Genomic DNA, 14,673 nt, shown 5'->3' on the forward strand with positions numbered 1-14,673 from the left:
CCGGAGAAACATTTTGATTTGGTTAGTTTGAGGCATACCTCTCCTCTTTTTATAACAATCCCCTGTGATTTTAATGACAGGCAGGCTCAAGGCCTACTGCCTGGTATGGTTCTAAGGGTCCTACACACAGTAGGTCATTAAATCTTTACCATATCCTTATGAGATAGGTATGTGATTTATCCCCCATTTTACAGACGAAGAAACCGAGGCCCAGAGAAGTTCAGTCATTTGCCCAAGGCCACACAGCCAAGGCAAGGCAAGAAGGAGGGCTTGAACCCTGGTGGAGGTCCATACTCTCATCTACCATGCAGATGTTTCTTTAAATCAACTCATTCAATTTTCCTCAACTTGTCCAAGACAGTATCTGTAAAAGCAGGGGATGGGCAGGTAACACCTTTCCTAATACTCATTAAAGCAAACATTTATCTGTTAAAAAAAACAAAAACAAAAACATTTTCCTCCTATACCACCCAAATCACCTCGAGCACCCCATTTTGGGAAATGCTGTTCCATGCCAGAGCCTGGTTGCCTAGGAGAAAACTTCAGGAAGCAGCTTAATGAGTAGATAAGAATGATTTGCAATTAGCATCAATTGTCTGTATGCAAATTAAAGCTCCCAACCGCTGGGCCCTCTTTTGTAGTGGGCTCCTCTCCCATTTTATTCCCTTCATTCCTGGGTTCAGCAAATCTTTCTGTCAGACACAGGGTAATTTTATACCCACTCCCTGCTTCAGCCACAGTCTTCTCCTCAGAGCCGCTGCCTTTATATCGCAGATTTCAAAACCCTACGGTTACTCAGATTTACGAACACAGGCCTATGTCCAGCACAGGGACTAGCAGAGCTGAGACCTGGGACCCTGCGGCACCCAGGATTCTCCTGGTGCAGAGTCCCTCTAGGTGAGTGCACTTTGACAGGTGTCTCAGTGATGGCCTAATTGTCGTCTGTCTCCCTCAGCGGATGATGGGCTGAGGTGAGGGGCTGGGGGGGGGGGCCTCATCTGAATTTGCTCATTATTTCATCCCGGCTCCCACCCTAGTGTCTGTGACACAACAGGTCCCTAAGAAATATCTGTGAGTGAAACGAAGGGATAAATAAGGAATGAAAGAGCTGTTCCAGAGTCCGTGAGTTTCACTGATTAAGAACCACCTGTCTAGGGAGATGGGCTGAGCCAGAGACTAAACCCACTGGGCCGCACACCCTCTCCGTCCTCACCCTTCTGGGCCCCTGACCAGGGCAAGGGGAGGTACCCACACAACGCAGACACCCTCAAACACGGCAGTTTCCAAACCGGTCAGAGAACCACTGCTAAATCATGAGACCACTGAAGGAGGTATTGAGCTGCATTCACATTTTGAACAGACTAGACTACATCAAAGTGCTTCACACACAGTTAGGCTGAGTACTGTTTGGGTCACTTTTGCTTCGCCTTTTTTTTTTTTTTTTTTTTTTTTTAAACACAGATATTTCTGCATAGACACAGACAGAAGTGCACTGTAGGCTGCGGACAAGGTCTGAGGCCACTGCCTGGGTGCATGGGTCCTGTGTGGTCTGCGTGGACAGAGGCCGTAGTTTGAGGACTGGCAAAGGCCTGAGGAAACCAAAGGGGACGAGGACTCCCTATGGGGTCCCGGGCTGGCCCCTGCTCAGGGGCGGTCAGGGAATGGAAGGAAGGCTGTGGCCTTTGGGGTCTGCACTGGGGACCGCAGCACCGTGACTCCTGCCTGGGCTGCAGACCTGTGAGGGGCACGTGCTCCAGGCTGAGCTTGGCGACTTGCCGAACAGTTTTCCACCTCAGTGCGCTCTTCAGAGAGACATTTCATGGCTTTCATAGGGTGCCCGAAGTGTGTGCAGTCTAGGCCCCAGACTGATGGCCCATCAATGCCAGGTCTTTCTCCCTTGGTCCCCTGCCTGCCTCTCCACCAGTGGTCCTCAAAATTGAATCAGAAACTCCGAGTGGGGTCCTGCAATCTGTGCTGAAGAGCCCTCTAGGGGACTGTGTGGAGACCACTGCCCCTCGCTGTGTTGGCTAGAGGGTTAAGCTGTGATTTCTCAGCCTTCCTTGTGACATCGCTCTGTTCAAAGGGCTCTGGGAAAGCTGTTGCTTTCTTCATGGAAAGGGAACTAGGAGAAGCCATCTTCCTCTGTTTTTTGGGCCCATTGCCCCCAGGGGCACCACAGCCATCTGGAGACAAGGGAGCCGCAGCCAGTATGGTAAGAATGGTGGAAGAGGAAGACACAGGATGCCAGGCCTTGAGGCCCTCCCTGAGCTGCTGTACTAGCTTGGCTCTGCCCTCTGTGGAGTTCTCATCGGGGGACTGTTAAAGCTCCGTCTGTTTAAGCTACTGTGGCTCAGGGGTGCCTGCGTGGCTCAGTCGGTTAAGCGTCCGACTTCGGCTCAGGTCATGATCTCACACTGCCCGAGTTCGAGCCCCACGTCGAGCTCTGTGCTGACAGCTCAGAGCCTGGAGCCTGTTTCAGATTCTGTGTCTTGTCTCCCTCTCTCTCTGCCCCTCCCCCGCTCATGCTCTGTCTCTGAAAAATGAATAAACCTTAAAAAAAATTTTTTTTTTTTAAAAGCTACTGTGGGTCAGATTTCCTGTTACCTCCAGCCGAATGCATGCCTAACACATATAGTCTGTGACCTCCAGAAAGCATAAAACCACTGGTCTTAGCAGAGAGAGAGGGAAAGAGAGAGGGTCAGAGTAAACCAGAGGCAGATGAAACAGCCAGCCAGGGGTTTCCTTCCCTCTACCCAGGGTACTAGAAGGTGAATGATGGGCAGTAGTGGGTGGTCCATGAGGCTCCCAACTCTGTAAGCAAACTAGTGTGTAAGCACATCCATCTGCAAGCAGCATGCTTGTAGGGAGGGGAACCCCCCTGTCAGGACTGTGGGGGAAGCAGAAGGCGGTCAGAACTGCTTGGAGGACCGGGGTGAAGAGCAGTGTCTTACCTAGGCTGCCTTGGTGGGTCACGGCTACCCCCCGCCAGGCCTGTAGGGGTGCTGGAGCCTGAGGAGTACAATTTCGGTCGGTAGCCCTTGTTCTGACCGGCAACCGCAGGGGCTGGCGAGACCTCCCGCCGTCTGTCTGCATGGTGGGACCGCGTGGCGGCCTCCCGTCCGCCGCCGCAAAGGCCCATGCTTCCCGGGGGCTTGTGTGGCTTGGGCTGCCGAGGCACCTTGGCCAGGGACATGCAGCTGGGGCTGGAGGTGTAGAGGGTGGTGTCGATGCCGCTGTCACTAGAGCCACCCTTGGAGAGGGGATCTTGCTCCGGCTCCAGGGGGTCCAGGGGGTCAAACCAGCGGTCGTCGCTGTGGCTGCTGGATGCGTTGCTGGAGAGGGTGTTGCTGCTGGAATGACTGGAGTACTGAGGTTCTCCCTGGAAGGCAAGAGAAGTGTCATCCATAGAGTCCACGGTGGGGGCCAACCTTCCCTCCCTGGGTCCTCCCCACACCCAAGCTCTGGCTCCCCTGCTTTTGAGCGTGTTACCTCAGACAAGTGACGTAGCTCTCCTGTGCCTCAGTTTCCACACCTGTGAAGCTGGGTTGTTGATAACCCTGCCTCATGGGCTTGTTCAGAGGGAGGCGTGACAGTATGCGTGTGACGTGCTGTCCACAGCTCAAGCTCAATGCATACAAAGCTGAGCTCCTGACCTTCCTTCCCGGATCCCTCTTCCCCGCCCCAATAAAGGCCCCTCCAGCCTTTCGGCTGCCCCACACAAGAGGCTTGGAGTCACCCGGGACCTGCTGTTGCTCTCGCACCTGTGTGCACCCCAACAGCAAATCCTGTGGCCTGCATCGTCAAGAGATCTAGGACCTGCCACTTCTCCACCTCCACGGCTCCACCGTGGGCCTGTCACCACCACCTCCCACTGTACCTACCATGGCAGCAGCCTCCTCCCTGGTCCTCCTGCCCCATCCCCGTCTCCCACTCACCTCTGCCCCCGGTTTGCCTATATGCAGCCAGAGGGAGGCTGTGAACACTTGCCCCATTTCATGTCCCTTCCCTGCTCAGAACCTTCCTGTGGCTCCATTTTACTCATGGGAAGAGCCAGAGTCCTCGCCCTGAGGCTCTGTGCAGTCTGGTCCCACGTCCTGCCCTCTAACTTCATCTGCCCCCTCCCTTCTGATCACTGTGCTCTGAGCAGGGCCTTGGCACTTGCTATTGCTTCTGCCTGGAAGGCTCTTCCCTCAGGTATCTTCATGGACTGCCCCTTACTTCATTCAAGGCCTCCTCACAAGGCCTTCACTGACCACCTCACCCTAAAGCAGTAGTGCTTGACAGTCTTTGCCCTGACCTCTGCCTTGGTTATCCTTCACAGCAAAGACCAGTTCCTGGTGTTATGGAATGCATCTGTTTATCTGCTTACTGCTTGCTGCCCACACTGGGGTGTCAGCTTTGGGAGCACCTGGGCACATCTGTCCACTTCATCACTGTGGTCCCAGGGCCTGGCACATCGAATGCACCCATCAAATTCCGACCTTATGAAGGGATGCAAAGAGACTGCCAAGTGCTCACCAAAACGACCTCCTTTCTCCGGGGCACTCGGGACTACATTTCCCAGCTTCCCTTGCGCCGAGGTGTGGCCTCGTGATGGAGTGCTGGCCAATGCAATATAAGTGGAAACGATTTATACCATTTCCAGGCCTGGGCTATAGAGACTTCGCACACCAACCCCTCTTCCTCCCACCCCTACCTGCCAGAAACAGGCAAGGACCCAGCAGAGGGCTCTGAGGCCCTGAGGGATGGCAGAGCCACAAGGGATAGGGAGCCTGGGTTCCAGAATCACCATGTGGAAAGCTTGCTCACTGAATACCCACACCCAACTGTGTTATACGAGAGGGAAACAAACTTCTACTGTGTGAGGTCACTGAGATTTAGGGACCATCCGTTAGAGCAGTTAGCTCACTGCCACAGGCTGACCGCTGGTGCGCCTCTCCCAGTGTGATGGCATTAGGGGAGGTGATTAGGTTATGAGGGTAGAGCCCCCGTGAATGGGATTATAAAATCCCTATACATATTTACATATTTATACCCCTATATGTAGTTATCCATTCCTCGTGAGTGGGATTATTAAATCCACATACATACATTTACATCCTTACACAAGAGACCCCAGAGAGCTAGCTCCCTCATCCCTTCCACCACATGAAGTGAGAAGGAGGCCACCTATGAACCAGGAAGTGGGTCTTCACCAGACACTGAATCTGCCTGAGCCTTGATCTTGGACTTCCCGGCCTCAGAACTGTGAGAAGGAAATTTCTGTTGTCAGTCACCCAGTCTATGGTATTTTGTTACAGCAGCCTGAGCTGGTGAAGACACTGACCATGACCAGTGTAATCGTAGGGAAACTGTGGCACAAGGAGGCAAAGGGATTTGCTGGCGATGACTTGGCTGGTGAGGGCTAGAGCTGGCTGTGCGTTTGTCTGGCTCTAGACCAAGCAGTTGGCCCCTCTGCTGGAGTGGATGGCAAAGGAGAAGGATGTGCTCACGTATGGCATTCAGAGGCCCACACCCAGGTGACACTGTCAGACCCACAGTGGTCAGGGAAGTGAAGTAGCCAGCTTCGCAGTCCTGGCTCCCCAGGATTAAGCAGGTGGGGCCCAGACTCACTTTGGAATGCCTGTTGGGGGAATCTTTGCCTGCTGCGTCCTGCCTGGAGGTGTGCTTGCTCCCGCTGCTTCCCGCCATGGCTGAGAGCCGGGCCTGGGCGGGCACATGCCACAAAGGCTCTGCAGGAAGACAGGAGACACATCAGCGGTTAGAGGTGACTCAGGCCGTGGCCTGAGTCCACCTGATGAATCTGGCCCTAAAAATGGTCCCACCCCTCTGCCAGCTTGTCTGCCCAGCTCATATAGCACCATGACCCCATCAAGTTATGTCTTGGGGAATAACAACACTCAGTGATGAAATATTTACTAAGCACTTACTATGTGCTAGACCCCAGTCTAGTGCTTTACAAGGGTTAATTCACTGAAGCCTTAGGACCATCCTCCGTCAACATCCCCAAGGAAGGTTGAGCACATTTTCATCCTTACTGGCCATCTGGATTTTCTATTTTGTAAATTACTTGTTCCTATCTTTTTCCCATTTTTCTTTTTTTTTCTCTTTCTCTTTTTCATTTTTATTTCTTTTAGAGAGAGACAGAGCACACACAAGTGAGAGAGAGGGGGCAGAGAAAGAATCTTAAGCGGGCTCCACACTCAGTGTGGAGTCCAATGTGGGGCTCAATCCCACAACCCTGAGATTATGACCTGAGTTGAAATCAAGAGTCGGACACTCAACCGACTGAGCCACCCGGGTGCCCTCTTTTCCCGTTTTTCCATAGGATTGACGTTTATCCTATTGGCGAGCAGGGTTCTTTATATATGCAAGGTAGCAATCCTTTGCTGGTTAAATGTGCATAACTTATTTTGGTAAACAAAAATGCAGTCACACTAAGCACTGTTCTACAATTTGATTTTTTACTTTACAGCATACTTATACTTGCTTTTCCCTTTACATCCTTGTAATACATCTTCACGTAACTGAACATAAAGTTGTCTTATTTTTAATGGCTGTGCAGTATTCCATCATGTTGAACGGACATCATTTCCTCAACCACGAACATGTAGGCTATTTTCAATTCTTCCTTACAACAATGTTTGGGTGGCTCTCCCTCTACACGCAACCCTGAGCAAGAGTGGGATTGTGTTGGGATGGAACTCCACAAGCGGAGTTGCTGCTTCAAAGGTGAAACAGGTTTAAAATCGTGATGGCCGGTATGGGTGTAAATTAGTCTAAACTTCCAGGTAGTCAAGGTGCCTGAACTTAGCAACTGACCTAAAAAACAAAACAAAGAAATAAACAACCCCCCCCAAACCCTCTAGTGGAGGGCTAGTTACTACCTATCAAACACAAATGCACTAACAGAGGACAGAGAAACCATGGTGGTCTAACCCCAAGGCCCACACTTTTGATCACTTCTGTATTTAAAATAATTACAGCAGGGATGCCTGGGTGGCACAGTTGGTTAAGCACCCAACTCTTGATCTCAGCTCAGGTCATGATCTCACGGTTCGTGAGTTCAAGCCCCACATTGCGTTCTTCGCTGATGGTGCGGAGCCTGCTTGGGATTCTATGTCTCCTTCTCCCTGCCCCTTACCTGCTTGTGCACTCTCTCTCTCAAAATAAATAAATAAACTTTAAAAAAATTAAAAAAAAATAATTACAATAACGGTGCCTATTAAACACACGTTCTGTGTCAGGTATTACTAAAACTGCTTTGCACACATCATCTTGCTGTGTCCTCCAAGGAATACTGTGAGGTGGCTATCAGTACCACTTCCAAAAGGTGACGAACGTCAAAACTCAAGAGAGTTCAAGTAGCTGGTCCAATGTCACACAGAGAGGGCCTGAGACCTGTGTGTGCCGTCCACATCTGCACTCTCTCTCTGTGCTTCCCCAGCAATGACACCACTGGCATCGGTGGGGAGCATGTGTTTGAGAAGCAGGACTTGCCATTCTCTTAATGATGGGTTGGGGCCTATGCTGAGGGCTGGGCAGCTGTGACCTCACTGGACCCTCAAACCATGCTGGAAGGAGAGACACTTAGGATGTCCGCCACAGAGGAGGGACCTGAAGCTGGGACAGATGAGGTCACTGCCAAGGTCACACGGCTGACTCTGAACTTCCCACAAGGCCTGTTGGAGCCTGAGCTCACTACTACACGCTGGGCCCATGTTCCCCTAGGGAAGGCTCCTGCTCTGCGTGGGCTGGGCAGGACACTCAGGGCCACCACAGAAAGCAGCCTGGTTGGAAAGTCCACGTGGCGGCGGGGAGGCTGCCCACTTCATCTGTCTACTCTACCTCTGGAGATGGTTTTCCTCTTTGGAGCATCCCACAGGCCCGGAAGTATTAGTTTCTGGGAGGTGGCCAGATCATGCTGGAAACCACGTTTCTAGAGAGAGCCAAGCCTGTGACAGCCATAGCCAGCCTTAAGTACCACCTATGACACTGGTGGCTTCCATTTTTCTGTCCCTGGACCGGACCTCTCCCGACTTCAGACCTTTGCCGTATAGATGGCTACCTCACAACGCCTCCTCTGGGGTGGCTACCAGGCACCTCCTGCTGAACATGGCCAAGACCAACTGCTTATCTTCCCCCAAACTTGCATCACTCACTGTCTTTCCTGCTCAGTCCATGTGGTTCGATCCTTTCAGCTGCTCAGGGCAGAAACCTGGTATCAACCTGGTCTCCTCTCTCTCATATCCATGTAGAGGATTAGGAAGTGCCATCAACTCTACCTTTAAATGACTGTATCTAGAACCTGCCCATCCCTACCACCCCTGTACCTATCCTGCAAGAATCGGCAGTCAGAGGGACCCTGTGAACACCCAGGTCCATTCCTCCTTCGCTCAGAAGGACGGAGCTCCTGTCCCACTCTGAGCAAAGGACAAAGTCCTCCCCACATGCTCTGGCCCCGTCCCCTCTCTGACCTCATCCTCCACTACTTCTCCAGCCACACGGCCTCCTTACTGTTCCTCCTACGCTCACTGCTATCTCAGGGTCTTTGATTATTCTCCTTCCCTGGAATGTTCTCTTCCCAACATTTTTCTATCCTCACCTGAATGTAGTTTGCTCAGAGATTCCCCCAAACCCTGTCCATCTGTCTCAGCACTGTGTTACAGTTTCCACTTGATATTCAGCCTTAATAGTGATCATTCATCACTGTGTGCCCATCTACTGTCCGTCTCTCCACCAGACTGTGGGCTCCAAGAAGGCAGGGAACGTGCCTGTCTGGGCTCACACTGTGGTGCCCAGTGTGGTGTTTATCATTAGCAATAGGTCAAATGAACAGTGGGATGGAGGACCAGGTCCCTTCCCCTCCCGCGCTGCCTCAGGGTCCTCAGTTCTGTCCTTAACAGGCCCTGATATTGAGCCCTTCACTGGGTCTCTGAATGGCCCCTGGTAACCTTCTGGCTCTCCTGATGGAATGATCTCCCTTGTCACACCAGGCAGGTGACAGACATGAATTTGGTTGTGAGAGATGTGCTACAACTGTGGCCAAGCACAGACTCGGGCAGCTGGTGACTCAGGGGCCTCCTTCCCAACCTGGGTGCTCTCAAGCTTGAGAAATACTCACACTCTGTGGGTGAGGGGCTGTGGGTGGTGTTTGTGGACGGTGGGGGCTGAGGGGTCCTAGCACCCAATAGGCTTTGGTTCAATCGCAATTATGCCTCTCACCAGCAGGGACCTTGGACAAGTGACAACCTTCCTATGCCTCATCTAAAAAAATGTTTATTTTTGAGAGAGAAAGAAAGAGAGATAGAGAGAGAGAGAGAGAGAGAAAGAGAGAACATGCATGCGCATGCAGGGCAGGGGCAGAGAGAGGGGCACAGGGGATCTGAAGCAGGCTCCATGCTGACAGCAGAGAGCCCGATGCGGGGCTGGAACTCACAAACTGTGAGATCATGACCTGAGCCAAAGTCAGACGCTTAACTGACTGAGCCACCCAGGCGCCCCTCACCTTCCTCATTTCTAAAATGGGCCAGTAAAAAGTACCCACTCTGTCACATTCCTGAGATGATTAAATGTGAAGTAAGAGGGCATGGAGAGTACCCAGTATAGCGCCGGGTGTATAACAAGCATGCAAAACTGTCCTGCTGTTACTATGATTACATCATCTGATCAGGGCTGGGTGAATCCCCATGTCTTGTCACAGTGCCCGATTCTCCACCATGAATTACCTTGTCTGGGTCTTGAGCACATTCTAGGTTTCATGATGACCTCTTTTTTTTTAATGTTTATTTATTTATTTTGAGAGAGAGAGAATCCAAGGAGGCTCCTCACTGTCAGCATAGAGCCCAAAATGGGGCTTGAATTCATGAACCATGAGATCACGACCTGAGCTGCAACCAAGACTTGGACACTTAACCAACTGAGCCATCAGGCGCCCCTAGGCTTCATGATGATTTCTAATCACAGACTGCCCTGATTTCTTTGTGTGTGTGTGTGTGTGTGTGTGTGTGTGTGTGTGTGTGTGTAGCGGGGGGGGGGGGGATAGTGGTGTTAAGTCAACTTATAACAAGGTCCCAAGGAAGTAAGGGGGGAGCCAAGCCCTAGGGGACGGAAGAGAGAAGAAAAGACAATGGTGAGTTTCTGTGACACCTTGTTTGGGTGAACGTTGGAAAAATTTCCTCTCCATTTTACACTTTGGTGTAATGAAATTGCCAAGCAACACTTTTCTTTTTCTGAACTGGGTGGGGAAGGAAAGATGCAAATCTGTCTGTTGTGGAGAAGAGCACAGGGCTGCAGGCAGTGGCTGGCAGGATCGGGTGTGTGGAGGAGAGAAGCCAGCCATGTCTGCAGGCCCCGGAGGCAGCAGAAGGGAGCGAAGTCGGGATGGCGACCTACTTGCCTGAAGTACAACTGTTTTCCCTGGTTTAAGGGAACCATAGGGCTGGGGGGCCGAGAAATTGCCCAGGCCGCTACTCCTGGGACACACAACCTCTTCCCTGTCCCACCATGCCTGAGGGAGCTGGCGACTCTGACACGGTCAGCCCCTGGAGCTGCCTGGAATTCTCGACTATCTCTCTAAGAGGACAGCTCCATGTCTCCCCGCCTCCAATGTCAATGCTCTTTTACACTTCATTCCTTTCCTTTCTTTTGAACCCACCCATTCATCGGGTAGTTCTCAGACTTCCAAGGGGGGACAAGTTTGTTATGTGAAATTCTACTTCAAATATTCCACAAAGTGTACATGCCCACAATTAATCATACATAGGAAGATAAACAGATCAGAAGATGCTCAGTCTTATCAGGCACCAGAAAATGCAAATTAAAACCACAATGTGACACCACTATGCGTCCACCAAAGGTTGGTGAGGATACGGAGCGGCCACACCTCTCCTCTGTCACGGGAGGGAGTGTGAAATGGCTTGTCACTCTGAGCAAAGGCGTGGCAGCTTTGCATGAAGTTAAACATGTGATCTAACAATTCCACTTGCAGGCATATACCCGGCGGAAGTGTGAGCGTGTGTTCAGCACAGACCGGTATGAGAACACTCCCAACAGCACTAGTCTAAGCAGCCCCAAGCTGGAAGCCACCCAAATGTCCATCAGTGCCAGAACGGAGTAATACGTTGTGGGTCATTTGAACAACGGAGAACGACTCAGAAATTGCACTGCCTCCCACAGCCGTGTGGCTGACTCTCAATAACATGGTACTGAGCGACAGAAGCCAGACGTGCACACAAAACGCATCAAGCCAGCAGGAGTATTTCATATACATGAAATTCATAATGAGGCAAAACGAAGTCTGGCTGTGAGAAGCAGGGCAGGGATGGCCTTTGGGGGTGCTGACTGGGAGGGGCCTGGGGGGCTTTCGGAGGCTGGCCATGTTCAGCCTTTTACCCTAGGTGTGGGACGTGGGTGTGTTCACTTTGTGACCTGTTATCATGCTGGACACTCATGATCTGGCTCTTTTCTCAGCATGTGCTGCACATCTAACAGTGAGAAAAGAGCACAGGAGGGTTTATGTAATGAAAAGCCTCAGAACACAATCAGTTCTGCTCCCCTGAGAGCACCACTTTTAGTCCTTCTCTGCTGTTTCCCTGGGAGGTTGACACCTCCACGTCGCACGTCTGTACACGGGCTCCTGAGTGCGTGCCATCTGCTGACGCCGTGTCTGGACAGAGGAGGATCAGGCTCACTGGTCCCTGCTGCTCTCTGGGGCGACCTCCCTAATCTTACATGAGGCTCCAACAGCTTTCCTTTGTGTTCTATCCGTTGCTGACAGGGGGGAGGTGTGCCCCCTTGCAAATTATAGGAAGCCCCGCTGGGCAAGGTAGGCGGGTGCAGCCGGTCCCGGGGAGGCCCTACCTGGCTTCTGACGCTCCATGGTGCTCTCCTGGCTGGTCAAGCCACCTGAGGAGGAGTCGCCGCTGGACATCCCGTCGTGGCTGAAGTGGGGATCAAAAGACAGCAGCGGGTGTGGGGCGGCCGCATACCTGCAGGGGAGCGAGAGGAGGCAAGCACAGGGTGAAAGGCTGGCGTGTCAAAAACCATCTGAGCCCAACGGCCTGCTCACTGGTGGGTTTTAAATACACTGGAGGCTCTGTGCGGAGGGGATCCTAGATGAGTAATCTTGGAAACGTGCTATTAGCTGAGGGTCAGGAATGAGTCTCGCCCGGGAAGCATGCCAGGGAGTGCCGGGCAATGCAGGGTCCTTCAAGGAAGGAGGGGCAGAAGCCACTTGGGTGGAGGCCCAACTGGTAGGCTCCCCAGGGGTCTTGTTTCTTGGCTGTGAAATGGGGTGAGGTGTTGCCAGCAGCTCCGCCCCCCCACGCCTGTCTCGGGTTGAAGCGTTTGTAGGTACAGGAGGCCTAGAGCTGGACAGGTTGGGATTCGAACCTCGCCACCACCTCTTTCTCAGCCAGGGACAGTCACTTCCTAGCCCCCGAGCTACAGTTTTCCTAAGCTGGTGATCGCAGTAGGCCTTTCCTCAAAGGACTGACTGATGTCCTGTGTGCCCAGCACTTAGCCCGAGGCTGACACACACAGAGCTGTGAGAAGTGGCCAACAGGCCAGAACTCAGTATACATCCCTCTGTCGGAGTAAGGCGCTGCAGGAGAGAAGCTGTATGCTCGGGCTTCAGAGTGAGGCAGAGCTGGGCTCAAACCCCTGTCCCATCCCTTACTAGCTATGTGACGTTGGTCAGGCAAGTGCTCATTAGTATGAGCTGCGGTTTTCTCATCTGAAAAATGGGATAATGACATTTTCTACTTCACAGGGTAGCAGAGTGGATGAAATAACAAAAGTTATCTCGCAGACAGGGGCTCTCCCGGAGGCTGGCTCTGTATACCCACAGCGACGGCTGAGACCTAAGGGAGGAATCAGCAGAAGGTTCTCCCTATGGCCACACGTCCCAGGTGCATTAGCTCTATGTCCTGGAATGAATCCCAAGGGCACCTCCAACATCCATTCCACCACAGATCAGAGCCAGTCATGACTGAAACCCTTCTCTCTGCCTGGGGTTGGTTCAGGGAAAGGCAGACGACACAATCTTAGCTGACATGATGTGAGAGGTTGTGAGAGTTACGAAGCGTCTCAGAAAATACTTCTGGCCCTCCACGTGGCTGGAGGACCGTACTTCCTGGCCCCTTGAGATTGGCTAGGTGGGGTCTGAGCCTGGTCTTGTCAACAAGCTGTGAGGGAAGCGATCTGGGGACAGTGGCTGCCTCTGGCAGCCTGGGTCCCGAGAGGTCCTCTGCCAACCAGCAGTGGAGCTCCAGCGTGGGCACCAGATACACCTTTGCTGATTTAAGTCACTGACGTTTTCAGGTGTTTGTTACTGAAATGGGGGAAGTGTGCAGGGGAGGGCTTCTGAGGTAAGCCTCCTGGCTCCTGAGAGCAATGACGAGGAAGGATGGCTTCTCTTTTTCACCTGGGTATTGCTGGGTCCAGACAGAACACCGTGACCCGCTGTTGACCTCAGGCTAGCAGCCTGAGGACGAGGCCAATGCTGAGCATACAAGATTTAGAAGGCGGAAGGGACTGGGCCCTTGATGACGTTGTTGAAATGCTGGATTAACCCTCCCTGGAGCCTGACCTATTTCTGAGCCTCCTTTTCTGTGCGATAATGCATTCCCACAATGTTTGGGCTAGCCAAATTTCAGTTATTTGTGGCTAGAACACCTCACTGACACAGGCCCGGCACTTTGGGAGAGTCACGGAGCCTCTGTTAATGAAGCTGATTTTGTGATTTCCCCAACTTGCTTCCTTTGGAACTTGGGAGGCTGAGAAACTGGAACCCCCAACACTGAAAAGAGGAGACTGACGTCTCTGGGGCCATCCTACCAGCCTAAAGCCAGGGCTGTTTCTGCAAAGCCTGACTCTAAACCCCTAGGCTTCACCGCCCCCCGGGCAGCAGAGGGGAGTTCCAGGGGTGCCCCGGACTTCCCGAAAACCCACTTCCACCCACCTGCCAAGAAAATACGTATTATCCCCACCTCCCCAGACCTTGACTTCTACTACCTCCAGGGAAGGCAGACAGAGCCAAAACAAGAAAAAGCACAGCAGTATTCAATACTGACTCAGCAGCCAGCCAACTGCCTGGTAAAATGTGGCTCCACCACAGAGGGAAACTGAGGTGTTGATGTGTTTATTCCACTTCCTCAAAAAGTCTGCATCAAATCCCGAGTACTAAAGGAAAATGTCAGCGGTGGCCGGGGTCAGCCCAAGGAAAGTGGAAGGTATGAGCGGAGGCTCCCCCAGTATCTATCCTGGGCTTGTGGCTTGGGAACAGAATCCCGGCTGTACCCGGGGCTGCAACGTAACTGGTTCACAGACCACATTTCCAGGCTCTCTTGCAGGCCTGGCCAGTGTGATAACAGTGGTGCATGGGACTTCCAAGAAACCTCTGCAAGTGTGCTGCGGGTGCCTTGGCCTCGTCACCTCCTTAAGGCTGAAGCTCCAGCAGCCACCTTACGATCAGTAGGCCACAGGCCAAGGACAGCAGAGAGCTGGTGAGGAGGAGCCTGGGTCTCTGACAACACGGGGGAAAGAAAGAAACTGTCTCGCCTGAGTCACTGTTTTCTCTATTATGCAGTTAAACCTGATCCTAACTGACGGACTGTCTTTAGCTGGAAGTATTTTACCATGCTTCACCACTCAGCTCCTGTCCCTCCACGA

General features: G+C 52.3%; 1 protein-coding gene across 9 annotated transcripts in view; it reads right to left on the reverse strand.

Annotated features, from left to right (window-relative positions):
- The window catches only part of SIPA1L3 (signal induced proliferation associated 1 like 3), a 238,350-nt gene that overhangs the window by 36,261 nt on the left and 187,416 nt on the right, over positions 1-14,673 (reverse strand). For all 9 annotated transcript variants that reach the window (XM_042969314.1, XM_042969309.1, XM_042969308.1 and 6 more), the window contains 3 exons: positions 11,863-11,990; positions 5,614-5,732; positions 2,952-3,379 (listed from right to left, as the gene is read on the reverse strand). In XM_042969314.1, the coding sequence (XP_042825248.1) occupies positions 2,952-3,379; positions 5,614-5,732; positions 11,863-11,990 (675 nt within the window). The remainder of the gene's footprint in view (positions 1-2,951; positions 3,380-5,613; positions 5,733-11,862; positions 11,991-14,673) is intronic.

The sequence above is a fragment of the Panthera tigris genome, chromosome E2 (assembly GCF_018350195.1).
Source record: "Panthera tigris isolate Pti1 chromosome E2, P.tigris_Pti1_mat1.1, whole genome shotgun sequence".
Lineage (NCBI taxonomy): Eukaryota > Metazoa > Chordata > Mammalia > Carnivora > Felidae > Panthera > Panthera tigris.